This window comes from Pararge aegeria, chromosome 8 (assembly GCF_905163445.1).
Source record: "Pararge aegeria chromosome 8, ilParAegt1.1, whole genome shotgun sequence".
In the NCBI taxonomy this organism is placed as follows: Eukaryota; Metazoa; Arthropoda; class Insecta; order Lepidoptera; family Nymphalidae; genus Pararge; species Pararge aegeria.
The window spans coordinates 10,389,782-10,417,770 of NC_053187.1; the positions used below are offsets into that span (position 1 = coordinate 10,389,782).

General features: G+C 34.9%; 2 protein-coding genes across 3 annotated transcripts; both read left to right on the top strand.

The window, feature by feature from the left end:
• Positions 1 to 531: 531 nt before the first annotated feature.
• On the top strand, positions 532 to 15,554 carry LOC120625853 (origin recognition complex subunit 3). Of its 2 annotated transcripts, XM_039893095.1 has the most exons (14): positions 532 to 643; positions 690 to 705; positions 793 to 878; positions 1,407 to 1,553; positions 2,579 to 2,757; positions 2,984 to 3,092; positions 3,570 to 3,787; positions 4,700 to 4,847; positions 5,737 to 5,862; positions 8,434 to 8,748; positions 10,435 to 10,824; positions 12,196 to 12,429; positions 13,993 to 14,177; positions 15,374 to 15,554. In XM_039893095.1, the coding sequence occupies exons 3-14, from the start codon at positions 825 to 827 to the stop codon at positions 15,468 to 15,470; spliced, it is 2,202 nt and encodes a 733-aa protein (XP_039749029.1). In that variant the 5' UTR covers positions 532 to 643; positions 690 to 705; positions 793 to 824; the 3' UTR covers positions 15,471 to 15,554. The 2 variants fall into 2 exon arrangements, with proteins under 2 accessions (XP_039749029.1, XP_039749028.1); XM_039893094.1 differs by lacking the exon at positions 690 to 705 and having other exon boundaries at positions 532 to 689.
• A 9,412-nt stretch (positions 15,555 to 24,966) lies between these two features.
• On the top strand, positions 24,967 to 25,936 carry LOC120625931 (larval cuticle protein 1-like). The gene is made up of 3 exons (XM_039893203.1): positions 24,967 to 25,011; positions 25,096 to 25,211; positions 25,720 to 25,936. Exons 1-3 carry the CDS (start codon positions 25,003 to 25,005, stop codon positions 25,934 to 25,936), a joined length of 342 nt encoding a protein of 113 aa, XP_039749137.1. The 5' UTR covers positions 24,967 to 25,002.
• The last annotated feature ends 2,053 nt before the right edge of the window (positions 25,937 to 27,989 follow it).

The following is a 27,989-nucleotide window of genomic DNA, read 5'->3' on the forward strand; positions in this document are numbered from 1 at the left end:
AGTGCAGCGATTTCCGAAGTTCAAGCAGTACAAAATTTAGTTTTTATAGACGGGCGTTTTATCTGCAATGGCGGGTCCCTGAATTCGTTTTCAAGAAATAAGACAACGAATTTTATAAAACTTGCATTCAGCAATATACATAATACAAGTTAAATTAAAGTAAGGAAATGTAAAATAAATTACGCAGAAAATTAACTTTATCAAATTGGCGAACGACAGAACAATGCTCTACCCATGTCACACGTGTCAATTTAAGTTAAACTGACAATATTTATTGTACAGTATTTTTATGATTGATTAACCATGCAAACCACTACATTTAATCAATGCTTTCAATTTTATTTCCTTGTTTATTCTTCTAAATATAACCTAAAATAAACTATTTAAAACTAAATAAAATGTAATACGTCCTCGAAACCACCGCATGCCATGCATTACCATGCTCCTCATTTTAGAGCTCATAATCGTAGCGTGCACATGTAGGTATAAGCGTATTATCTGTGAGTATGACAAGTTCTGTGTCTCTGTGGTCGACCATCATGTGTAAAAATATGTCAAAAGATATTTTAAAATTTGAAAAAAAAACTAAGTTTTGTCCGGTCGGTCTTTCTTCGGTAATTTTTTATGCATCTTGATTATAATGATATAATTATAAATTAACGCCACCTTCGTACTTGGAATACATAAAGGTGCATACTCCAATAGGTACATAAACCCAACGATTTTAATAAGTTATTTATTTACTATTGAGCTATCGTTAGTTCACTGAGCCTATACCCCTTGATCTTTCAGTTAATTAAGCCCTTTGTAATAACACAAATCACATGAAATCGAAATATCAAGATAATAATATGGAATCCACAGTCTCAGTTTCTAAGGTAATTATGATTTCTCCGAAATACACCGGGTATTTACATTTTCCACGAGCCTTATAAAACCGCGGACCTGAAAAGCGCGCTTTCCAAGGTCCGCAGAGATTTGTTTACAGGTTAGGTATATCGAAATCTATTGTAAACAATGCTAATTTGGTTGTACACAACCATTTAAAATACATAAATATATATAGAAAATAGGTATTAGTAACAATGAGAGTTGATGATAGCATAAAGAACACCCAGCTAAGTTTGTTCTGGGCTGTATGTGATTGGAACCCCTTGGAGCTTCATTTTTAAGTTTGCGAATGTAGCTATCAACATTATCAAACCAGTGCACATTAAAAGTTCTTTGTAGTCCTATTTGTTTAAAGAATATTTGACTTTGACAAGCACTAGTGTATAAACCAGATTGCATGGAATATTGCAGCAATTAACTGAATTCTGTGAAAAATTCTGCCCCAGAATACTACTAATACTTCTGTAGTGTGTATTATTTCCTTAAGTCTTTCAAAATTATTTTATGTGTTACAGGGTGTCTTTTTGTTCTCAAATGGCTTTAAGAGAGCAAAACATTTGAAAAAGAAATCAAAGCAACCACTTTTTGATTCATTATTTAATAAGGAACCATGGTATGTTACATATAAATACAACTGGAATGCAATTGAAATACAATTAAAGGTAACAAAATAAACATTTTTATAAAACATTGTTTCTTCCATTTTTCCAGTAATTTTAATCCTTTTGCCTTTTCTTATCAATAAAATAGAAGCAGTTGTATAGCTTCTATTTTATCACAATCTTTTCTGGATAAAATCTGTTGCACTGTAAAACATATTGATCTGCTATTTTAGTAAGTTTATTCATTGAATTTTTTCAAGCTAAGCTGTGTTTGTTGTTCAATTTGTGGTCAGATATGGGTGTATTAGGATATCTCTCAGCTTTGTGATAGATTTTGAAATTTACTATGTGCCTGTTGCTTTATCATACCACTGAACAGACTACATAATTTAGTAAGGAGATAGATTACACCCTTCTTAGCCTTGGAAAACAGACAATTCCAGTGGAATTTATAACCTTTCATCAAAAACAGAAAAAGTGAAGGAAAAAATCTAGTAATTTATAACAGAATGACCATCTCCTCGTAAAAATTGGCCAAAACTTATTTAAATTAATATTTACACAAACATTGGTATGCTAAAGACTTATAGCTAAAGCATTCTCTTATTTAAATATGTACGAATATCATATTTTCTGTCTTCTTTGACCACCCACATCAGTTGATATATTTAAAAATAAAAAACTTTTATTTCTGGACTGCAGTATAAGTGATGACAAGTTTATTTCACTCCTTTACTGTGTGCTGTAACACAGCAATGTGTTGTGTAAATACCTTGTTGATCAAGTGGTTAGCATATCTTAAAAATGTGGATTTGACTGCCAGACCTTGCCTGTTCATTTGTGATGTTTTTGTTTTGGACTAGATAATGCAATGTATAATAGTAGATATAAGATGGAAGATATTTATATAATAGATCTTTAAAAAATAAGAATGTAGAGGTACCTCTACATTCTTATTTTTTAAAGAATCGCATATCACTTAATTGAATTGTTTCTGACTGGAACCAATGTAGAAAATGTGAACTCCCAAAATTTTCTGTAACATCTATTTTATAATTACTCATCATATGAAACATCTATTGCAGGAGCTTCACGAGAAAACATACAGTGTTCTATTAAATGACATAGTAAGTTATGTCAAGTCATTTGATCAAGATCATCAGTATGATTCAATAGAAGGGATCATACCAAGCGCAACACTATTAACCGGAGTCAATCAGCCTGATCATGCAAATCAATTTCTTGCTTTAATACATAAAATCAGGTAGGTCTATGATACAGTGAATTATCTTCACCAGGCCACAACTCTGAAAAGAATGATTATCATCATGATAGTAAAATAAGTGATAAACTTCTTAGCATTCCATGGATTCTTATGTTCAGCAGTGCTTGTCCTTTGGTTGACATGTTGACGATAATGATCATGCCTCCTTATTCCATGTTATTGATAATTGCTAATCTTATTTTGAATTATTCATTATACTTTTTAGAGAGGATGTTACACCACATGTGGCTATGATAAGTTCACAAGATGCTTCAACAGTTAAACATCTTGTGGAAAGTGCTGTCTCACAGTTGATACATGGTCAGGATTATTTGGTAAGTATAAATACCTTATTAGAACTTATAGTGTTTGGCTTTAGTAAATTTTGCATCGGATTGTTAAATATGTAATATCTCATTTTTCTTAACTGTCTTGTATTGCAAATTATTTTATTGTGCATGTAATTGTCTACAGAAATAAAATGAAAAGACATATTTGTTATGTATATTCTTATGTTTTGTTTAATTTGTTTATATTCTTAAACATACTTTACCCTAAAAAGGTTGTTTAGATTATAAGAGGGGTAAGAAAATAACTGACCACTTATAGGCAATGAAATCTGTTAATGAGAAGGAAGAGGAGGCAGTATTGCTATTTCTGTTGCTGTTTCCACTGTTTTTAGACCTGCTAATTAAGTTTACTTAGTGATTATTGTATAAGATTGTCCCCTTGGGGTCACTACTACATACATACTATACCAATTTTTCCTAATTTTAAAGAAATTATAAAAGAATAAAATGTTTTCTGTCCAGGACGATTCAGCTGATGATAGTATGACAGAACAAACAATCAGATTAAAGAAAAGTCAATGCACCATGAGAGCCCTACATAATTGGTATCAGTCTAAATATGTCAGTACATCACCAAAGAAGTTGAAGCATGCAGCACCAAAGAAAACATTAGTAGTAATAATGCCAGACTTTGAGAGTTTTAGTTGTAATATATTACAAGACTTTGTAATGATTGTAAGGTAAACATTATAGTTATTCATTTTTCATTCAATTCACAAATGCCTAAAAAAATTGGTATTGGGTTATGAAATTGGTGTTAATTGTTCCCGCATGAAATAACTTTTTAGTCATAGATCATGCGTTTTTACTATGTCACATTTCATAATAATAACTAGCTGTCACTTAATCTAAAAGCATATTTTTCAGTTCTATAAAAATCCTGTGGGAACCATAAGTTTTCCTGACATAGTAATCCTATATTATCTCAAGGATGTAAGCTATGACTTATCAAAATTGGGAAGCCTTCCATACATAATAAGGTGATGATAGTAAATCCCTTTGGAAGGATACCCCGTTGCTTTACTGGGATAAAAAATATCTTGTCATCTCCAGGATGCGTGCTATAGTATAGGTGCAAGGTAAAATAGTTCAAGAAATTACTTATTCTATATTATAGAGCAATTACGGAAACCCACAAAATATGGCTGCTAATGCTTTTAAATATCGCCGCGCCGCCGTCTCCAAAAAATAGCATGGTAATTTACTATTACCATAATTTGCCTTTTATTACATAATTGTATTACAACTCGTGATTTCCTTTGCAATACGATTATTAGTATTTTTGGAATTATTCTAAATTTACTTTCTAATTAATTTACTTTCTAAAGATATTTTTTTATTAAAAGAAAGCTAACTTTTCTCAGCAAAAAAACTCAGTTTATAGGTTTTTTTCTGTAAAATGAACTTTTCAAGAACACCTTATAGCAGTGCCAATCTGCACACTGATTATCTACTTCTGTTACTCTTTAACGTATGAACAGTTCTTAAGGAAATTTGGGTATTCCATATAACTTACCTTTGGAGATGGGAAATGGGCATAGGGAATGGGAAATCTGATTGTTTTTATAAGTTTTTCATTTAATTTGTTGCAGTTCCTATATCACTTCCCTACCGATAGTACTAATATTTGGAGTTGCAACATCAGTGTCGGCGCTACACAAGTCCTTCCCGTACCATGTCTCGTCGAAACTGCTGATCAAAGTGTTTCACTCACATCCGTCACACGTGTATATGAACCAAGTGAGTAAATTTTATCGAATCAAATTGAGATTTTTTAAGTGAAAACTTCTTAAGCCGCGTTCCGCTGAACCGGTAGTAGAGTCACTACAAACACATACTTGACGTAAGTTCTTATAAAGTAGGCCTGCTGGGATTTTGTTTTTTTTTTTATTTTGGTAGTTTTAAAATTGTTAGTTTTTGACACATAAAAAATCACAAAAATGCCATTTTCTTTAGATACCACACATAAAAAGTACTTATAATGAAAATATTAACCAGACATAAAAAGGACTTATAGTAACTATAAAGTATAATATAAAAAAAATTAATTAAAGAGTTAATATAAAAAGTACTTGGTGTGATACTCGTATTTATATGGAATATAAAGACTCAACCATCTAGTCAACAATACTGGAAAATACAGTATTGTCACTAGGTGGCATTCTTTTGACTCCACACAAAGCGTATTTAACATCCATGTGATCGAATAGATACTCAGCATGGCTAGCATGGCAGGAGATAATTATCTTTTTAAAAATTATAAAGGATTAACATTATCTTCTCCCACAGCTTTATCAACTCTCAAAGTGCTGATACAAAAGTGGAAAAAATATCCAAACAATATAAGTGTAATTATTAACGGGGGTAAATTTCTCCTATTCTAGGTTCGCGTGCTCTAGCAGGTGGACACGTTAATTATATCCCTTTTCAGGGGATATAATCGGGGGATATAATTTTTGTCTCCTGCCTCTGCTTGCCCTGCTGGTATAGAAATCTATCTCGATAGCCAATTACGGAACAATAAGAAAGCGCACGCCTATTTTCTATAAACTATTTACAGTTCTATATTTCTGTAACAATGCTTTATATACTTATGTTTTTTTTATTTTGCTGTTTTATTCATTTGCAGGTATTAGAGAATATATTTCTTACTCATACAAGCCCATTCCATTTGTGCGGCAGAGCTTTTGAACTGTTAACGGATGTGTTTCTATTCTACGATTTCTCTGTTACAGGTCTTGTTCAGAGTATCAAGGTAACAATTTAATGTACATACTTTACAAGTTAAAACATCCTCATACAGTGTGTGTTTTTGTGATGGGCATATCTAGCAACAAAAGATGTGTCCATACAACCTTTTCTTCTTATTTTTTTTTGTAAAAACTTATAGACTAGCGCTTGACTTGTATTTTAATAAAAGAAGGTGCGAAACGGAATTATAATAATATTATGAAAATTAAGTATGTAACCTCACCAATGTTCGTTACGGTACATTGCCAAGGATCTGTTTGGTGTGGAGTATAAAGATTGGAGAATTTTGAAATGAAACCATACAGATTCTCCTTCTTTTCGAGGAGTATAGCAAATAAAGCTTAATTTTCATTATATATCATCGAGTTCCACAAAGTAACGCCTGCTTCTATCCAATATGCAAAAACGGAAGCCTAAACAGCACACGGCACACCGTCGCTAGGAGCAATATTAGTGTCATCCATAACAATCTAAATATAAAGATTATAATTCTAAAACAAAACAGCATAAAATATTAAAATAATATTGCTTTAAGCGACGGCAGTAAGGCCCCAGATCTTTGTAGCGCCTACGAGAAACTAAGAGATAATAATAATAATAATAAAATATTTATTAACCACAATTAATAAATTACAACATACAACAAGAGAACAGAGAAAAATAAAAAAAAATACGATAAATTAGGAGTATATTGCTTCGTTGTGGTCAACGGGTCACCTACTGAGCTCTGTGCCGCAACACCATGGCAGTAACTGCCAAGGAATACTGCAACGCTGATTTTTAGTAGGGACCAAAGGTCACGGGCTTTCGCGGTCAGGCGGCGACATGGTCTGACGTAGTGTTTGTATACTCTATGGGTAAGTTATTGATAAATAACAAATATAATACAAACACTACGTCCTTATAACTTAACAATAATTACATAAATAGTTTTGAATGTGTTCATCGATTATCATCAACATAAAGGGCAGAACCTTACGGTCCGTCCGGTTCAATATTCTAGCGAGGGAATGTTTTGACGACCTCCCTGGCACAGCAGTGAGTGCTGTGGTTTTAAGAAGGATTCGATCCTCAGCAGCACGGCTAGCAGGGGCAGGAGGCAATTATATCCCAGGGAAAGGATAGAAATGTATCTTCTCCCACAGCTTTATCAAATCTTAGAGCACCGGTGCACCAGTCGAAATAACATCCAAATAATATATGTGTAATAATAAACGAAGGTAAACCTTTACTATTCCATGTTCCCGGGCGGTGGGGCACGTTAATTATATCCCTTGTTATGGGGTATAATCGGGGAATATTAATTTATCTCCTGCCCGTGCTAGCCCTGCAGGAGCTAGTTGGGAATTTGTAATTTCTTCATTTTCCATGGTCTGGTCTGCCGTGGCTACTTACCACGCTACGGACAATGACGTGCCGCTAAATGATTATCTTTCCGGTACGTTGTCGCGTAGAAACTGGTTAGGGATATGGGTATAATATATACCCCAAACAAGTCAGTCCGTAGCCATTTTAAACTGCATCATCACTTACCAGCAGCAGGGCTAGCACGGGCGGGAGATAAAATTATATCCCCCGATTATATCCCCTGACAAGGGATATTATTAACGTGCCCACCTGCTAAATCACCGGAACATGGAGGAGAGAAGTTCACCCCCGTTTATAAATACACAGTCAATCAGACGGCCGAGGATGTGTGTCTGGGTGTTTATATGTATATTAAAAGTATTTATGTATGTTATTCATTAAAATATTCATCAGTCACCTTAGTACCCATAACACAAGCTACGCTTACTTTGGGGCTAGATGGCGATGTGTGTATTGTTGTAGTATATATTTTACATATATATTATTTGGACATTAATATAATAAAGCTGTGGGAGATGATAGATTATATCCTTTCCCCGGGGATATAATTGTCTCCTGCACATGCTAGCTGTGCAGATAAGGTTTTCTTTGGAATAAACAAAAAAACTTCATCCAAAAGATCTTGGGGTTTTTATAATATCGATTGCTTGGTACTTGCATTTACTATTGCTCGGTAGCCGATCAACCGTTTTCTAAGTATCACACTGAAGTGTCAATTTAAAATGCAATTGCAGATGACAGATAAGACAAAACGAATCGAGAGCAAATTTAACTAATTTTTGTCGTGTAAAATACTTTTAAAATCCTTTTGCGAAGCCGAAAAAAAAGTGGAAAGTGGGTGGTGCATAAAGGATGTTACATAAAATAAAATAAACTTACATGAACATGCATACTACATTTACATATTAACTACAGAAATACCGATTTAAATTTATATATACTATAATAGATGTTTATGATATATATTTATGCTATTATAAACTTACATAATACTCAATTATATAGATAAGTAATATTTTTTTTTGCGTCTATTATATTCATATTCGTCAGCTATCTTAGTACCCATAACACAAGCTACGCTTACTTTGGGGCTAGATTGCTATGATTTTATTAAGTTTCCACACAATACCCGTCAAGAAAAGTCTACCTGATTTTTTATCCTACTTACATTCTTCGAATTTTCATTCATGTGTTTTCGTTGTTTCAGTATTGTATGATGGAACACTATTACGGTGACAATATTAAAGCACTGTGCTGTAGTCCGGACAAAATTGAGGAGACCATATCTAAACTAACGTCAGTTGACTTAGAACATATAAGGCAACTGTTATCGTTTAGGCCATTTTTAGAGATACAAGAATGCGAAACGAAAATCGGTCTGTTCGAAGACGATAACTTTTTCAGAGAAGTTTTGTGCAAGGAAATGCATAAACTACACGACTATTTGTATAGCTTCTATTTATGCGTACGATTGCTTTCGGCACTTGTTAAGGATTTACCCAAAAATCTACTCGGTAAAACTGTAAGTATATTATAACTGTATCATCATCATCTGCAGAGAATAACATGCCACTTCTGGGCACACGCTTCGTCTATTACAGGACTGACGGTTTTAGAGCACAGACCCACCAAGCTACTGCAATGTGGGATGGTGGGCATTATTGGTTATTATATATATGTAGGTATATTTTGGATGTAAAGTAATAGTTATTATAAATTATGTTAGGTATAAATTATGTACATACTACATATATATAAGACGATGTGCCCTGTGGTGATGTCACACGGCACATGGTCTTATCCAGACACGGCAGATCAGAATACAGATTTGTTACCATCGGTCCTTTTCCTGCGGGTGTCTTACTAGGCGATTAAGGGAATGCCACGGAGAACGAGCAGAAGCGTGCTCTGTGCTACTACTACCATCTACCAGCGTTTGATTATGGGCAAACCCTCCCGTTGCATGAGACTTATTAGTGCTCCAGTGGTCTGTTAAAAGCTGTTGATGATAAAATTATGTAAAAAGAATTCGAATAGATCATCATGATATATTGGTATATACAGAGGTATATAGAGGGTATACACAGGTTATGCAATGAAGAAAATCACCAGTACGAGTTATAAATACTTAAGGGTAGGTTTTTTTTTAACTCTTACAACGCCTATACTTAAGTTTTTAATAATTCGTATTGGAGATTTTCTTCATTTTATATCATCTGCATACCCGGTGCATAACCTTTTATGCACGCCACTGGCACAGGTATGCAGATGATATAAAATGAAGATAATCTTCAGTAAGAGTTTTAAAAAATCCTAAAGATAGGCATTGTAAGAGGTTTAAAAAGCCTACCCTTAAGTATTTATAATTCGTACTGGACATTTTCTTAATTTTTTATCATCTGCATACCCTCGCACTATGCACGCCACTGGGTATATATACGACGTGAAATGAAAACCGAAATAATGCTTCAGAGGCTATAGGTACCGTCTCTGTCAGAGACTTATCTGTGAACCGAATAAATAATAAAATCTTCAGATTACAGAGGGAATTTGGCAATGCTATTCTTTTGCAACTCTTTCTTTGCCTTCTAACTTCTTATTCGATTAATTTCGGGTGTAAAGTGGTAGCGGGTAACCCTGTTGTGGGAAATTGCTGCTATATTTAATCTCAAAGTCCTAATCTATGCGTCAAGCGATTAAGCCTTAAGCCGTCGTGCCTTCAGGCTTGGCGACGCAACTTTGTCGGTAAGGCCCTGGTCTAAGAAGAAGCCCACAACAAACTTAGCCGGTTGTTATTTTTTTTTGTTATTACCATCTCACATTGTCATTTAAAAACTATTAAAGAGGCCTGGTTAGAGCAATAATTTACACCCAAGATTTTTTTATCGTTGACGTAGTCCTTAATACTATAATAGGACTTTTCTATAAGCTTACGTTTAATACAAACTTTGAACTTTTTCGGAGACTGTAAAATTGTATACAATTTCTTTTAAATGAATTACCTATTTTATGTATATTGTCTAGTATATTGCACTGTAGGACATGTTGCCATACACATACAATTCAACAGCGGGGATTCCCCGCAAACAGTGCATCGATTGAGTTATCGACCAAAGATAATGAATGGGCTTTATCTCTTTCCGTCGTTGTAAGGAAACATCCTTACTTTCAAACTAACCTACTATATATATTTTTTTATGGGTTTTAGGTAAGAGAAATATATGCCAAATGCTCGATAGAACACGTAACAAATACTCAACCATTTAAGGAATGCATGCAGTTATTAAACTTTCAATCGCAAGTCAAAATGGCGGACAGTATAAAGAATGCTCTAAAAGAAATAAACTCGGTACTACAAATAGTATCGCCAGTGAAGCCTTTACGTTCTACACCATCAAAAACTAATATGAACAGTATAGCTGTAAACAATGATCTCGGCCAAGATTTCGCCAAATCAATCAGCATACATTTTCTAACTTTCTTGAGGCAGATAGAAAACGCCCATAACGAAGCTCCTGTATTAGCTTATGCAAATCATGAGCGTGAAAATGATTTAGAAACTGATATTATACCTGGCAATAGGTATAAACTGAAGGAGGTAAATCAGAAAGGAGATTAAATTATTTATTTATTTACTAGAACTACTTAAATTTAGGTTTACAGTTTTTACAGTGTTGCACGCCTCATAAGCGAAGCGTTGAGGTTGTGCTCTACTCTCGACATTTCAAAAAAAGCAGTTTTCTCGAAACTGAAATTGATTTTTTGTTATTTATATTGCACTTACAGGTTAATTTGAGTACACTAATATCAAGTCAAATAATTTGTCAGGCACATAAAATACATTTCAATAACAATTTTTTTGTTTAACATAGTAAATAATAACATTAAACATAATCTTTTCTGGACGTCCGTGTATGGACGGGTGTATGTGGCATAAATAATTGGTCGAAAAAATGATCGTATCGGAATAATTTTTTTTTAATTATCTAAAGTAACACACGACATAATTTCTTAGTTAATATGAGCGTTCAATTCACTGTCGTTAAATTTCCATGTAATTATTCTAGCTAATATTAATTGTAACTTTCAATGTGCAATCATTATGACATTCCCGTGTCTTGTTTACAAAAAATGAATAATAATTAATATGAAAAAAAAAATTTGTAATAAGCATCAAAAGTTTCAGTAAAAAAAATTTCAATTTTATTGTGAAAAAAATGAGATTATGAGGCGTGCACTTTTGTATTTTCCAAATTTTCTGTTTTTACCTACGTTTGGAGGAAATGTAATTTTTTTTTAAATACATATAATAATTTAGGAAAATTTTATATTTTCATACATGTTCATAAATTCCCCCTGCCGGGAATCGAACCCGAGACCTCCCACTTAAAACCTCGCTCACCTCTGCGCCAGGGAGGTTGTTAGAGTCAGAAAATGAATATTGGCAGATGAGAATACAGTTTTTATTACCACCCCTCTTTCCGCGGGCATCATACGAGGTGACCAAGGAAATGAAACGGAAAACGCGCAGCAATGTCCTCTGTGCTACTACTACTTTCTACTGCGATCACCAATAAGTCAGAGACGTTAGGAGAGATCTTTAGTTCAGCAATGAACTGTTTTAAGCGGTTGATGAAATCTTGATTGCCGATTGGCGCAGTGGGCAGCCACCCTGCTTTCTGAGTCCAAGGCCGTGGGTTCGATTCCCACAACTGGAAAATGTTTGTGTGATGAACTTGAATGTTTTTCAGTGTCTGGGTGTTTATATGTTAGGTAAATATAAACACCCAGTCACTTTATGTATGTTATTCATAAAAATATTCATTCATATCTTAGTACCCATATCACAAGCTAAGCTTACTTTGGGGCTACATGGCGATGTATGTATTGTCGTAGTATATTTATTTATTATTTATTTATTTTATCATGGACGTCCATAAAGTAACGCCTCCTACGTCCAACATTCCAGAAATTACTAAAGGCGACGAGGGTAGAAAAAATCCAATCGGAATTTGAGATGGTGCGATCCAGATTTGTGAGTTACCTGGAGGAGATGTTCGCCAAGGGTCTGCGGCCGCCTCGCACGCAGACCTTCCACGAGATCCTGTTCTTTAGCGACTTGTCCAGCGTCAAGAAGCAAATTGTTGGCTCCCCGCGCGGCGCTTTGCACCTGGCTTTGAATAACCCTGTGCACTATTTACAGGTATTTATTGGTACCGTGGACGATGTGCAGAATAATCATCATCAACTATCAATAATAATGCATCATCAGCAGGATTAGGGCATTATCCTGACGAGTAGCACAACAAAAAATAGGCCCCTAGTTCCCGGCGGCCCCACTTCTTCAGACTCTGGTAGCGGTCGAGGGGATGGTGGGGCAGGGGGTGCTAAGAGGAAAGCCCAAAATAGGAAAAGTTGGAGCTGCTTGAAAGAGGCCTATGGCCAGCAGTGGACGCACAAGGGCTGTTGATGAGGAGATTAGAATACAGTTGTTTTTTTAATTCCTCTACAAGTTAGTAATTGACAGCAAAACCACCTGTTGGTTAGCGATGATGATGTTAAGATGGTAGTGGGCTAACCTCTCAGGAATAAATCCATACACCGATCCATAGATTAAGCGATAAGGCCGCCTTTTGTATTCCACTTCTTTCTATATGTTCCTGTTTTTATTATATTTTGTATATTTTAATGTTGTGGTATAAAACTAAGAGTTTAATAATAATAATAAAATAATACACCTGGTCAGTTTCTAGGCGACAACGTACCGGAACGCTAAATCGCTTAGCGGCACTACGGTTTAGTAGGTAGTTCCTCCTTATACGGGTATCGTACGAAACGGCTCCTATCTATATATAACTGAAAATGGGCGGCAGCGTGCGAAGTGCTACTACCATGTACATCTACAAAGTATATATGTATATTATTCTTAAAAAGAAAAAAACTTAATTTATCTTAGTACCTATAACACAGGCTACGCTTACTTTGGGGCTAATTGGCGATGTGTGTATTGTTGTAATATATTATATTTTGACGGCCGATTGGGGCAATTTGCATCGATCCTGCTTTCTGAGCCCAAGGCCGTGGGTTCGATTCCCCACTACTGGAAAATGTTTGTGTGATGAGCATGAATGTTTTTTAGTGTCTGGGTGTTTATATTTATAGTATTTATGTATATAATTCATAAAAATATTCATCAGGCATCTTAGTACCCATAACACGCTTACTTTGGGGCTAGATGGCGATGTGTGTATTGTCGTAGTATATTTATTTATTATTAATTATTAATTATTTATTACCTACTGTCTACTGCGAGCGGCAACCTGTCTGTCCAGCTTTGTAGTCCAGCAGTGGCAAGTTATAGGCTGTTGGTTGATTGATTTCTACTTGATGTCTAAGGTAAAGGTAAGGTAAACAGATTGTGGTTCTTGTATACTACCTACTTGTCGCCAAACATAGACCGATATCATCTCAAAAATGATTTTTCTTCTTTTTAAGAATAATATACATAAAAACTTTGTGATATACAGATAAACAACCAGAAACTGAAAAAAAATCATGTTCGCACAAACATTTTCCAGTTGTCCGAATCAAACCCACACGGCCTCGGACTCAGAAAGCAGGGTCACTGCTCAACGCGACAATCGGCCTTCAAAATATTTAGCGGGAGTACTTCTCGTGACGTGCTCTCTTACAGAAAGCTCTACTACTGCTAACTCCTGAACTGCTAAAAAGTCCGCCTGTCCATTAATTATCATCGCATTGCCAGTGCTCGTGCTGCCATCTACCGTCGCCGGAGAGCATATCGGAGTGGTTGCCCGACGTGAGCATCGCGTACAAGTTGCACCGCGAGTGCGGGAAGCACATCAACCTATACGACTGGCTGCAGGCCTTCGCCGCAGTCTTGCGCCCTGATGAAGAGGACGACGAACGTTACCAAGATGCCGGCATTCAGTGAGTGTATTTTTCATCGTCTCTTCAAGATAGTCAAGTCAGTCAAGTCAAATACTCTTTATTCATGTAGGCCTATCACAGGCACCTATGAGTCATTCATACTTATACAACGTGTAACCGAATTATGAAATAATATTGAAGGATGCATAGTTATATTTCATATGGAATCACCTTGTAAAAATATTAAATCAAAAGAATCATATATTTTTTCCATACAAACGAATTCAAAACCATTCTAGTGTTTATTTATGGCAACCCTGTTGAAGATAAAAGACCGACACGCGCATAGTACCTACGCTTCGCAACGCGCACCTAATCAGTGACAGGAGTCACATGATTTTAATTTTGCATGTGACATAAGGGCTGTATCTGATTTCTTTCAGTAAAAACTATGGCAGTGGTTTACTCAAAAAGTATTAGTTTTTCGGTTTCACAGATAAGTATCAGAGATAGTACACAATGTTCGTCAAGCTAAAGCCTGTGAAGTGTTATTTCGGTGGATACTGTGTAAGGTTGGGTGTTTATAGAAACAAGACGACATTACTTCTCGATAGTTTCGTTTATTCTGTCTAAAGAGCAATACTTACAAAATATTAAATGTATCTTACATCTCTACTGATTTTAACATAATTTAAAATATATATGCAAAATTGGAAGCAGTGCTAGCCCTGTGGTTAGGATTTTGGCTTCACTTTCGGGGGCCGAGTACGAATCCCAGCTTTTCTCAGTTATGTGCGTTTTAAATTAATTAAAATAGGTATCACTTGCTACAACGGTGAAGGAAAACATTGTGAGGAAACAAACCTGCATGCCTGAGAGTTCCCCATAATGTTTTCGAAGGCATGTGTAGTCCACCAATCCGCACTGGGAGAAGGATTTAGAAAAGAAGGAGAAGGGCCGTAGTCCTACACGCTGGTGTAGGACTACCGCCTAAATCCTTCTCCTCCCACAATGCGAGCAGACCCGTGCACTGTTTAAAAAAACGGTTTTTTACAAATCCCGTGAGAACTGTTTGTTTTCCTGGCGGTTATAGATGGACGGTTGGAGATGTAAATATTTATAAAGTTATGGTATTTTAAGCTTTTTCTAGCATTAGTTATTATATCCGGTACTTATTTCTCGCATAATTTAAACATGTAAAGATAGATTTAGTTTTATAAATAAATATGGAAAATAATAAAATCTGGTTTTAACAGGGTACGATTCACACGGGCGGTGGCAGAGCTTCAGTTCCTAGGTTTTATCAAATCGTCGAAAAGGAAGACTGATCATGTAATGCGTCTTACATGGTGATAATTTTGGTAATCTATCACGTTGTCTGGTTTTTTAATGTCTAAGGAAATAAGTATTGTAATAAAGTGTTTTATTTATAACTTCGACTTTTGTTTCGAATATCGTCGTATTACCCCTCCTCTTTCCACGGGTGTCCTGTGCCATATTCTGTGGTCACCAAAATGTCTACCCAGCGAGGGCTAACCATCCCGTTCTCCTCTCGCCTTTGATCTGTTAGCAGTGAACTGTTATAGGGTTTTGATGATTGATTATATACCTACTCATTTTTATAGTGTCAATAATGACGTGGTTCTTGTACACAAACCATATTTGCCGCCAACCGTCGGTAGAGATCATCATCCTATTAAGGTTCCGATGTTGGGAAATAGACGAAATTACAGCGTGGCCCCACACGCTGAACTCATGTGGTTTGGCGGGCCTATTAGATTGACAAATTGGATAATAATTTTAAAAGTGGATAAAATTTTTTTTTTTGCTTTAAGACATTAAATAGATGATAGGTAGGTAAATCTGGCCTATCAATTATCCATACATTTAAGACCGTGTAGTCTTTTTAGAATCTCATGAATTATTCAAAATATCGTTAGTAATTTCTTTCTAAATAGTTGCTTCCAAATCAAGTAGAAACATGTAACTGGCCTTGACCTTGGCGATGTCGCGTACATTAAAAAATATTTAAAATGTGATTTCTACTATAGTCCGAGATGCCGTAGGCAATTTTGAAGAGGGGCTTGCTAAGAGATGAAAGTTTCATAGTTTATTTATCTATTTATTACCAAAGAAAAGAATTGAAAGTGTTCTTATGCAAGGAAATAATAGGTGTTGAGCGGGTAACAGTTATCTTTATACTACCAGAGACCCCCAGGCATTGGGAGTGTTAAAGAGGATGATAGGAACTACAAAAAGAAAATGAGATTTGTGTAAATGTCATCAAAAAGTACATATGTACATATTAATGTATATTATATAGAACTGTGGCGGATGATAAAAAAATAACAACGATAGGTATGTATTATACAATTCATATTTAAAATAAATACTTTTAAAAGGAAAATATAAAGTAAGAAGAGTAAAGGCCGCAATGCGAATGTTGAGATAGATCTGTTCATTAGACAGACATTAATTAATAAGACAAGAAGAAATGGATGGAGTGTGCGAAAGAGGGTAATATGCGTGCAAAATAAGTGGACAGTGAGATGTCGGCTAATAAAAGTGAGTGGAAGGAGAAAACGTGTTATGGCGATCCCACTTAGCGTTGGATAAGGGCAAGAAGGAGAAACATACTATATATAAAAAAAAACTATTATGACAAGGAGGCGAGATAGTGGAACTTTAGTCTAAATTTATAGACAGGAATTATTTTTAAAAATGCGGTCAGAAAACTACTCACACCGGCATATTTAGCGGAACACAAAAAAAAGGGTTGATATAAGTATCATATAAGGTTGCTGGCTGATTTATACGTCATTTAATTTCAAAAGAAAAAATTTCAAATTAAGAAAACAACTAAACTTCACATTTTATGCAATTGTTTTAATTTTATTCAAATACACCTTATCTGGAGCGAACTTCGAGTTTTTCTTCCTTCTGAGTTTGATTTAAAATTTCATTGAAATACTATTTTATGTTAGTTTTTTTTAATATGCCTTACTTAGCCCCAAGGGAGATTGCCAGGGCACTCGAAATGCGAAGAAATGGTCAAACCTACAGTGATATCCAGAGATCTTCGTCGACCAGTTTTAACGATCCATTGCAGTATCCAACGGTTCAGGGAGACCGGTACTTATGTGAGAAGTGCAGGACAAGGCAGAAAAAGACGCACTTCGAGTAGGGATGATCGTTTCATTCGGCTTCGTGTACGTAGGTACCCCCGTTTGTCGGCCGTCCAAGCCCGACATGAGTTAGAAGCAGTGCGGGGTGTAACCGTAAGTGAGCGTACGGTACGAAGAAGGTTCGAAGAAGCTGGTTTGGGTTTATTTGTGCCCGCCAAGGCTCCAAGGCTCGAGGTAAATCATCGTAGAAACAGGTTAACTTTTGCTCAGGAACATCGACTTTGGAATGCGGACCAATGGAGTAAGGTATTGTGTGGTATTTTAGTGATGAATGCAGAATTTTCTTAAATCAAATTGACGACAGGCAAAGAATATACAGGCGCAAAGGAGAACAATACATTCTGACAAATTTTCAAAATTACAGTATCATACGGTTGTGGGTCAATAATGGTTTGGGCGGGCATTTGTTTGGGAGCTCGCACAGACTTGGTAGTGATTGACAGAGGGAGTCTGACTGCAGACCGCTATATCAGAGAAGTTTTAGAAGAAAATCTCGTACCGTTTGCCCTATCGGTGACGATTTTGTTTTTATGCAGGATAATGCTCGGCCGCATACCGCTCGGGTAACTCAAGCTTATCTTGATATGAATACCACTGTTATGGAGTGGCCGGCGAGATCACTGGATATGAACCCAATAGAGCACGTATGGGACTTGCTGAAAAGAAAAGTTAAGTCCAGAATTCCAGCTCCGGCCAACGTGGGTGAACTGTGAATCGCCGTAGTTGAGGAATGGCGGAGACTATCCCAGGAGACCAACGATAACATCATTCTCAGTATGGCTAGACTGGTAGAAACTTTAATAAGAGCACGTGGAGGAAATACGCGATATTAATCACCATTTTCTAATTTAATTAATTGTTATTTTACTATTAATTTTCACTTTTTCGGTTACATGAAAAGTTCCCTAATATACCATTTTTCACAAATAGCCTTTACTCGCAAAATCTGTTCTTAATGTGATCTCATTTGAAGTAAAACAAATGAAACTTTAAATAACAAAAGAAGTGTTGTAAGTAGATTTTAAAATAAAACCATATTTTTTAATTGTGGACCTTTTTTTTCAAAGTTCCAAAGGCATCCTGCATGAACTGTAAAACATTTTTTGCGAGTGACAAATTTTACGCACGTAGGTTTTTTACGTAGGTAAATGTGCCATTGCTACGATTATCATATATTAAAGAATCATGGCCTTAGTCTGTTCAAAGTGACGGCTGAAATATTAGAAAAACAACCTTATAAACTTAGTTTTTATCAAGCACCTAATAAAAAATTCCCCTCGTGCTCTTTGAACATAATGCAAGGACTTTAACCCCAAGTAATGTTTCAGAATAATATATTCAAATGTTATTAAATGTCAAATCCTTTTTTAGCAATAATAATTTTGTTCCATAAAGTGGCGAATAGCATCTTAATTAGTTATGTTCTCTTATTACCTACTTAAAGCAAAAATCTCTTACTACCTACTTAAGCAAAATATTTTTTTAAGGTATGTCTATTGCGTTGATAGCCTAGTAATAAGGCTTGGACTTCATTTCTAGGGGACCGAGTTCGATTCCCGACATGCGGCACTAATTTTTCGGAGTTATGTGCGTTTTTAAATTAAGCAATTAAATTATTGCTTGCTTTAACGGTGAATGAAAACATCGGAAGAAAACCTGCAAGGCTTAGAGTTCGCCATAACATTCTCAAGGCGTCTAAAGTTTACCGATTCGCACTTTGCGTCTTTTCACGTTGGACTAAGGCCTAAACTTCATAATCTTGTTAGCCTATACAGTAAATAAAGACCCGTTCCCTTTAGTGGCCCGATAAGTGGTTGATAATGATAATGAAACCTACGTTATTTACTTAATATTAGATACTTCAAGGTCAATATAAAAACGATTACAGTTACTGTTTTTTAATATTATATTATATATTAAGATTAAAAGAGCGTGACATGATCGGATTGAATTACAGAAAGTTGTGAACTAAAAAGCGATCTAAAGTGATACGTTGGCAAATTTCAAAGCTGCCTAAATGAATTAAAAGATAACAATAATATTCAGTAATTACTATATAGTATTTATTTTTCAAGACTTTAATAAATAACAAGGGGAATATTTAGAGGTAACTGGTTAATTTTTCCGTGCAGAAGATTCTACTTCATCGATTACAGCGGATAACCATTTCTTCAGATATATGGTCAAATATAATATTATAACATATTAAAATATTTTTGCACGGTGAAGAACTAAATAGATTTAATCGTATATGTTGCTTTGTGTGCTATACACGCAGTATAACGTATCTTAGTGTAAGTTGATGTTCTAGAAAGCACCTTAAAACAAAAGAGTTTTGATCCCTCAAAACCTAGTTCCTGAGGTTAGAGTGTTCAACCAAACTAACTCTTCCGCTTAATAATATATTTATAGATGCCCCTAACGATTATAAACATTTTTTTTCCTACAGATACAATTTCCGCTGGTACCGAGGCTTTAAGGGTGAGTTTACTTTTCACACCGACACCGTAAGTTAAATCCCATTATTGTAATAAAAGCATGAACCGCTGATAGTAAACTACCATCTTTAAAGATTTGCTACACATAGGCAGGAACTTTAAAAGTAAACGTTTTTTTATTTTATTTATTTTTCATTAGTAAATACTATGATGATATTGATCTACATTGCCATCTAGCCCCAAAGTAAGCGTAGCTTGTGCTATGGTACTAAGATGACTGATAAATACTTTTATGAACTACTATTCATTTACATAAATACTTATATAAACACCCAGACACTGAAAAACATACACGTTCATCGCACAAACATTTTCCAGTTGTGGAATCGAACCCTTGGGCTTAGAAGTAGGGTCGCTGCCCACTGCGCCAATCGGCCTTCAATAATCGTAATATTCGTAGCAGACTTGGGGCCCAGAGCCAGTTTAGCAATAATTATAGAATGCCAAAATTGCTCCCTGCCGGAGATCTAGCCAGATGCGCCAGAGATCGTTAAAGTGCAAACCTGATTTTTGTTTATCGTTTCCATTCTTTTAATTTTAATGCATCATTTATGAAGGTATTAAAAATGTATATTATCATAGTATTTTGGCGCGACTTTAGAAATACATTTAAATATTCATTATGTCCCCACTTAGATACCTATTGTGTGAGTTAATAAAACCGGAATTTCATATCATTAATAATTTTATCCACACTCTTTATAAGTAACCTACAATCCCACGGTTCGAGGTCCCTTCTTTTTTCGATATAGGTTACACTTACCTATTCTAGTCCTCATTTTGACATGATTGGGGGCTAGTCACCACCCCTTACAAAAAATACGATTAATTCATAGATAAAAAAAAAAGGTAAAAATATGTAGAAATAAATTATAAAAGCAAAAGTAGGGCAGTACCCGCAGAGTTAGTGGGTAGTGCGGCATGCCAGGAGTTCCTAACACTTATTATTTTGTCGCGGTTTTCGAAAGAGTAGGTACTTTGCGTAAACGCATTTCCCCACGGAATAATAATAAAAAAAACTAACAAAGTGTTTAGGTACCGTCAAGCGATTTAGCCTTCCGGTACGATGCCGCGTAGAAGCAATAGGGGTTGGGTCTAATATAAATGCCATATCCCTAACAGATAACTTACTCTATAAGTTTCCCTTATAGGGCGGTACGTTGCAGGACGCGTTCGTTCCTTGCATACCCTGTGAAGTGTTGCCCAACCATCAGGCGGTTCATCTGCTAGTCCGACAGTTATTTCTATTTATACTTATAATAAAACTGTAACTGGAAGATTTCTGTACATGTGTATATTTTGAAAATGTTGACCGGGGGATATATAATATAATCGATACTGAGTCCAAAACAGATTTTTATTTAATATTTGTCTGTCTGTCTGTCTGGGCATCACGTGAAAACTACTGAACGGATTTAAATACAATTTGGTATAGTGGTATCTGATATTCCGGGTCAACTAATAGGATACAAAATGGGTGATTAAAGCTCCAAGAGCAAGAACAGATATAATATTCATCCTCACCTCAGTCGTATGTTTAAATATGTTGAAATACTATGTAGGTATGTTTAATGTAGTTAATTAATATAACTAATATATTTGGAAATATCAGAACGGTTGAAAAACTTTAGATTTGGTACCTGATTTATTGAGTAGGTATTTATTTATATTATTTTTATCATCCTATTTACACCTAGGTGTAAACTATCAAGCAGTAGGTACGATGCGTTCCGTAATTTACGCAGGCGAAGCAGCAGGGCACATCTAATTAATAATCATAAAGTAATGGAGAAAATAAATTACCTAAACATGTTTTAGAAAGAATCCGACTAGGAGGGTCGGGGAATATTGTATAGTGAGTTTTTGATAAGTTAAACTACGAAGTCGGTTAAAACTTTTTGTAACCGACCTCGTCCGGGATAGTGCCTACTACTTGCCGCCTCTGTTTGTTTCGTCCAATTTAACGATTAAAAATAGTCTAAAATAGCCTATTAATAATAAAAGTACTTATAGAAGTAGTACGCGCAAGAAGTTGATACATAAATAAAGTGACCCTAATATTAAATTAAAATTAATTCTTAAATGAGCTGGGCATGGGCCAACTTTTTATATAAGAAACTGTAAATTTATGCAATTAACTGTACCACGCATCTCTATGACTGATATTAATATATATATTAATTCGAAATTAATATATTAATTCATAATTCGATTAAAGGAAATTGCATACAATTCTACAATAAACTACCAATTGACATCTTGGAGATGTCTCTTAAAAAGTTCAAAGTTTGTAATAAACGTAATCTTATAGAAAAGTCCTATTAAAGTATAAAGGACTACGTAATCGATAAAAAAGCTTGGGTGTAAATTATTGCTTTAACCAGGTTGCTCTTCTAATAATTTAAAATGACATTGTGAGATGGTGATAACAAAAAAAACACCCGGCTAAGTTTGTTGTGGGCTTCTTCTTAGACCAGGACGCGTTTGGAACCCTCGTAGCTTTTATTTTAAGTTTACGAATGTGGTTATTGCCATCATCTCACTACCGTGTAATTCTTATGTACGCATCAAAAGTGCCACCTATGGGCCCACTTGAATAAAGATATTTTTGACTTTGACTTTGACTTTGACTTAATAGTACGAGAAATAAGGGATGAATGTTTATACAAATACTATTTTCAAAATAAAATGTTATATAAAAAATATTAATCAATCCATTTCGAGTTGTGCGAAAAGCAACGTAAGGAAGCCAGATTTTTACTTTTAAGTAACTTCTAAACGAAATTATAATTAAAAGCGAAAGTTACATGAATGGAATCTTTTGAAGAAATTGTTTTGTTGGTGGATTAATATATTAATAAGAATGTCATAAATCCTTAGGTTTTCCTTAGGCAACTTCTCGTGTTTTCATTGACCGATTAGAACTTAAAGCGGTTATTGTGACATAACTATATAATATGATATTTAGGTCACAATAATAGGTTTTGTCGACATCCCTTGCACAATGGTGAGTGTTTGGTCTTATAAGTAGGAGGTCCCGAGTTTCATCTCCACCGGAGGCTATTTAGGAATTTAACATTTCTTTTAATTCTCTTTTGTTTGGTCTGGTGGGAGGCGGCCCTACCTAGTTACCACCCAACCAATAAAGATGTGTGACCAAGCGATTTAGAGTTCCGGCACGATTCCGCGGACAACTCATTAGGAGTACCTACTGTGTTTATTTATTTGTCATAGTGTCAAGTTAGCCCTTTACCATCTTAGATTGCATTATGATATATCATTAGATGGGATTGCAGTCAAGCGCTTACTTGTAAAGGAAAAAAGATAGTGCGCTTTATAAGTTTGTTTTAGTCGTGGGTGATTAATTTGAACCACATAAACCTTTACGTCGAAAAATGGAAAGTCACACATAAATACAAAAATATTGGTCTTTAGTCGATATAAAAAGACCTTTTAGCCAGTTTTCACAGAAAAGCTACAATAACTAATTTTATGTTGAAAAAAATAAAAAAAGGTGTTTTAAAATCACTATGGGATACAATTAAAATTGTATGCTTTACAAAAAATAGTCATTTGAATATCAAGATATTATGTCGATAAACTTTGCCCTTTAAATTAGACAAATAGTTTAAGAGACAACGTACAATTAAAATATCTCTAGATGAGTTTACTACGCGGCATTTCGTAACGACTGAATGCTAACGCGGCTAAAGCCGCGTGGAACAGCTGTAATAAAAAAAAAATACAAAATTATTAGTTATCTTGTTTTACTATAAAGTTAAAAACTTAATACTTACACACGTCGGTAAAAAAAAACATGTCGGCCTTGAATTATAATTTCACGAAACAAAGTTCAGGTCCGACCTCTGGAAAGGTTAAGAGCACATCACTTTTATTTGCGTCTTGCATAGCGACGATGGATGGCGGGACAAGTTTTTCTAACGTATCAAATTCTTATTATGCATGGAGGTTCGTAGGTATACCTTTGTTATTAATGGTAATTATATCTTACATGGTTTAAGCTATTTTTTTGGCTGTTTGACCTTTACTACTCTTGTTCAATTAACGAATTCTTTATGTATCCTACGTACCTACTTACCTACTCGTATTTCTGAGCATCCAAATCATTTTAGAATTACTATTTAGATGCTTAATAGGAATGATAAAAAGTCAGTGTGGATAACATTTTATGTGAATGTTATGCTAATGTAAAAACGTCAATTTAAATGGTCACATATAATAAATGTTATAATAGAAATGTAGTAAAAAATTTATTAAACAAAAAATTAATATCTACCCAAAGATTCATCTCCATCATCATCATAGATAGCCTATAACAGTCCACTGCTGTCCACTAAAGACCTCTCCCAATGGTAGGGCTAGTCCATAATTACTACCTTGTGCAGACGGGTTGCTCGTAGTAGACCGTAATAGTAGCACAGAAGACGTTGCAGCCCGTTTTCCCTTATATTCCCGCAGTCTCCTCGTATGCTACTCGCGGGAACACACATACAAGAAAAATGCCCGGACGTTATAACTGAGTATGCCTGAACATCTGCAGCACCAGATAAGCCCCAAAACGGGATGGCAGGCTTTAAACGGTCAATCTCACACGCTGCTGATAATAGTGCCTACTTACCAATAAAAAACAATTTCAGGCCTGACCCTGGAATCGAATCAAGGACTTCATGATACGCAGTCGTACATAATGAACGCTAGATCAGCACATCACCATTTTCTAAGATTTACTTCACTTTTAGATTGCCTAGCTCAGTTAGGAAACGGCGCGGCGCTTATTCAAACATTGAACAAGGTTGTTTAAAAATCTCTGATTAAACTTTATTTTGAAATTGAAGTTTAAACAAAAAAAGTTACACGGCAGTGACGTACCTTGGCCTAATACTTATGCATCTGTTGAAGTAGGTAGGCATTTCATATTTAGTGACAAATTATTATGTCAACAACCGTGAATGAATCCTTCAAATGGGTAGATGCGTGAGTGCGTGATGTAGGTACATATTGCTACATAGCAAACGTCACCATACTCCCACATTCTCGACTATGTCTCGCGAGCCGGAAAGTCGTAGCTACCTCTTGGCAGTCGTTTGAGGATCGGAGAAATGTATAAAAGATTATGTTCACAGAACTGGGAGCATCAGTCGCTCATTTGTGATCCACGATATTATACCTAATTCATTAACAATGAAATCGGTACGTTGCTTGGGATATTTAGTAAATATTAATCGTTTAATAATATAGTTTAATATTAATTTATTTTTTTCTGTGTTTCATCAGATCATTCTTGCTCTTGCCCTTGTGGCCATCGCTGCTGCCGTGCCAGTTGAAAAGGAGCCAATTAAGATCGTTCGTTCGGAACTCAACCAAAATCCAGATGGTTCATATTCTCTTAAGTAAGTAGCTTTTACTTGGAACCTGATATAAACAATTCTCTTATATAATTGTCCATTTAACACGAAACGGACAATTACACTTACAAAAAATAGTAGTGATTAGTTTAAAACTTAAAATCAACGAACGTTGTATTCTAATTTTAAAAGATTGGTTAATGGATATTAATTAAGATAATCAACGTACATAATAGCATTGTTTATACTTTATAATAAAAGGTAGAGCCAATTATTGGCATAAAATCGTCAGTTTTCTTTTTATAAGAATCAAAATACAGCTACTTAATGTTATCTAAAAAGTATAATAATAAATGGCCTTTAAATAATTAATTTATACGTGAATAATAATAATAAATAGTTCAGGGTTTTAAATAAAGATAATAATATGATTCCAGTGACCCACGTAACATGTATGACTTGTATTATGTCGTACATAATATATACCTTTAATGTTCAATTTGTCCAATAATAGTTTCGATAATATTTTTATAATAATGTAATGTTTTTGTAGTGTAGAAACTGCGGACGGAACCACCCGTTACGAGGTTGGTGAGCTGAAGGAAGTTTTGGACGAAGATAACAAGCCCCGCTTGGTGCTCGTCGTCAAGGGATCCTACTCTTACAAAAACGATGTCGACAAAATTGAAACTATTAACTATATTGCTGATGAGACCGGATTCCACGCGGAAGGTGACTCTATCCCCAGAGTACCTGCCGTCAGGCGATAGGAACCAATTGACTGAGCTAGCGTCAATGAGCAACTGACTACATAAATAGAAATATTTTTGTAGATTACTCATTGATATATTAAATGGTAGAGACGTTATTGGGATAAGTCAATATTAACTGTGATTAGATTGTGACGCAGCATCCATCCTAAAATGTCGGCGATACAATCTGTCATTCACTGCCATATTTTCGTACATTATTTTTATTTTTTGTTATTGATGTGATCCTTAGTTCAAATAAAGTTCATTGACTGGATTTTGTATTTACTTTCCCTTTCAATTTATTTATAAAGCCATTTCTTTATAGTTGCATTTTAAAACATTTGATTTGATTTGATTGAAAAAAGTCAGCGACAGTATATATATTACTTTTATATATATATTTAAGTAATAAAAAGTTTCTTATATTAAAAAAAAATATTAAATCTTTATATCAACAAACATTTTTTTGATACTATTATAACTATTTTTTGTTATAATATTAAAAATTATATGTAAATAATTTATTGTCTCAAGTGTTTAAAACAAAAGGCTTTCCCTTTTACTGCATATAATTTTGACGTTATGCCAAAACGTCGTTTGTAGTGAGTATGACGTAATTGGTCCTCTTTAAAAGTTCTAAAAAACAATCCGCGACAACAATAGACTACCCGGAAAAAGCCGCGAGGGACTTTTGTTTATTTGTATAACTATTGCCTAACTTTAATAAAAGTAATTAATAAGCATTATTTTTTTTTAATTCGTCATAGACATCTATACTTATAATAAAACTGTAACTAGAAGATTTCTGTACATTTAATATATTTAGAAAATTTTGACCGGGGATGCTCTATAATCGATACTGAGTCCAAAACAGTCTGCCTGTCTGTCTGTCCGGGCATCACGTGAAAACTACTGAACGGATTCAAATAAAATTTGGTATAGTGGTAGCTGATATTTCTGGTCAACATATAGGTTACTTTTTATCCCGATAAACAATAAGCTTCTCCCGGGAAATGAGGTGAAATTTTTTATCAATTTTACTTCATATCTCCGTTAAATTTGAACCGATTTTAATAATTCTTTTTTTATTTGAAAGTGTATACTGTCAAGCATGTATTGTGTAATTTCAATGAAGTTCGGATAAATATTGTCGGAGATGAAGGACATAACTATTCACAGATAACAGCGAGTCGCAAAGCATATGGGACAGCGATCGAATGCATGCGTACCATCCTACTTATATTATAAATGCGATAGTTTGTGAGTAAGGATGTATGGATGGATGGATGTATGTATGTATGGATGGATGGATTGATATGCTTAAAGTAATTATTATTACCTACAAAAAGTCTGGGATGCTAAATGCCTAATTGTTAGGACACAATAACAGATTTTTGTTATAATTTGTCAATAAAAACACGGGTACAATCTTAAGATAGTTCCTATCAGATCCAAATAAATAATAATTTCTCTTTAAATTATTCAAACTGGACCTATCGTTTAGACATTACTACGGGTATAGAAATGCTAAAAGATATTAAATCCGATAATAACCGATTTGATGCAGACGAAGTTGCGCGGGTCAGCTAGTTAAATAATATTATTATATGACCGACCGTACGTGATACTGTTTTTAATGTTTTTCTAGGCCTTATCAAACTTCTTATTCCTGTTTGTCCCCCTAAGAAAAGAGCAGGGGGACAGGCCCTGCTAAAAAAGCAGGAGAATAGTTTGTTCTGTCCCCTCGCAGGAGGACAAATCGCACTTTTTTGCCTATTTGTCCCCCTGAGGGGACAGCGCAGGGGAACACATAGGCGTAATTCTTGTCAACTGCCTGTGTGTTAACAGAACGATAAAATTCTAGTTTTCAACAAAAATACCATCGGCTTCAGCGACGTATGTTATTTATTCGTACTTAGAAAAAGGCGTTTATTACGACAGCTTAAATTTAAAATTAGATTTTTTAGTAGGTACATTACTAACTGATGCCTGCGACTTCGTCTGCGCTTATTATTATTTTGGGTTTTTAAAAATATTTTGGGATGCAAAATCATTTAAAAATACTTTTTGG

Coding starts and splice junctions, on each gene's coding strand:
- LOC120625853 (XM_039893094.1), top strand. CDS start 825: ATGAAATCGAAATATCAAGATAATAATATGGAATCCACAGTCTCAGTT. Junction 5,863..8,433: donor GTCTTGTTCAGAGTATCAAG/GTAACAATTTAA, acceptor TCGTTGTTTCAG/TATTGTATGATGGAACACTA. Junction 14,178..15,373: donor TACCAAGATGCCGGCATTCA/GTGAGTGTATTT, acceptor TGGTTTTAACAG/GGTACGATTCACACGGGCGG.
- LOC120625931 (XM_039893203.1), top strand. Junction 25,212..25,719: donor GATGGTTCATATTCTCTTAA/GTAAGTAGCTTT, acceptor ATGTTTTTGTAG/TGTAGAAACTGCGGACGGAA.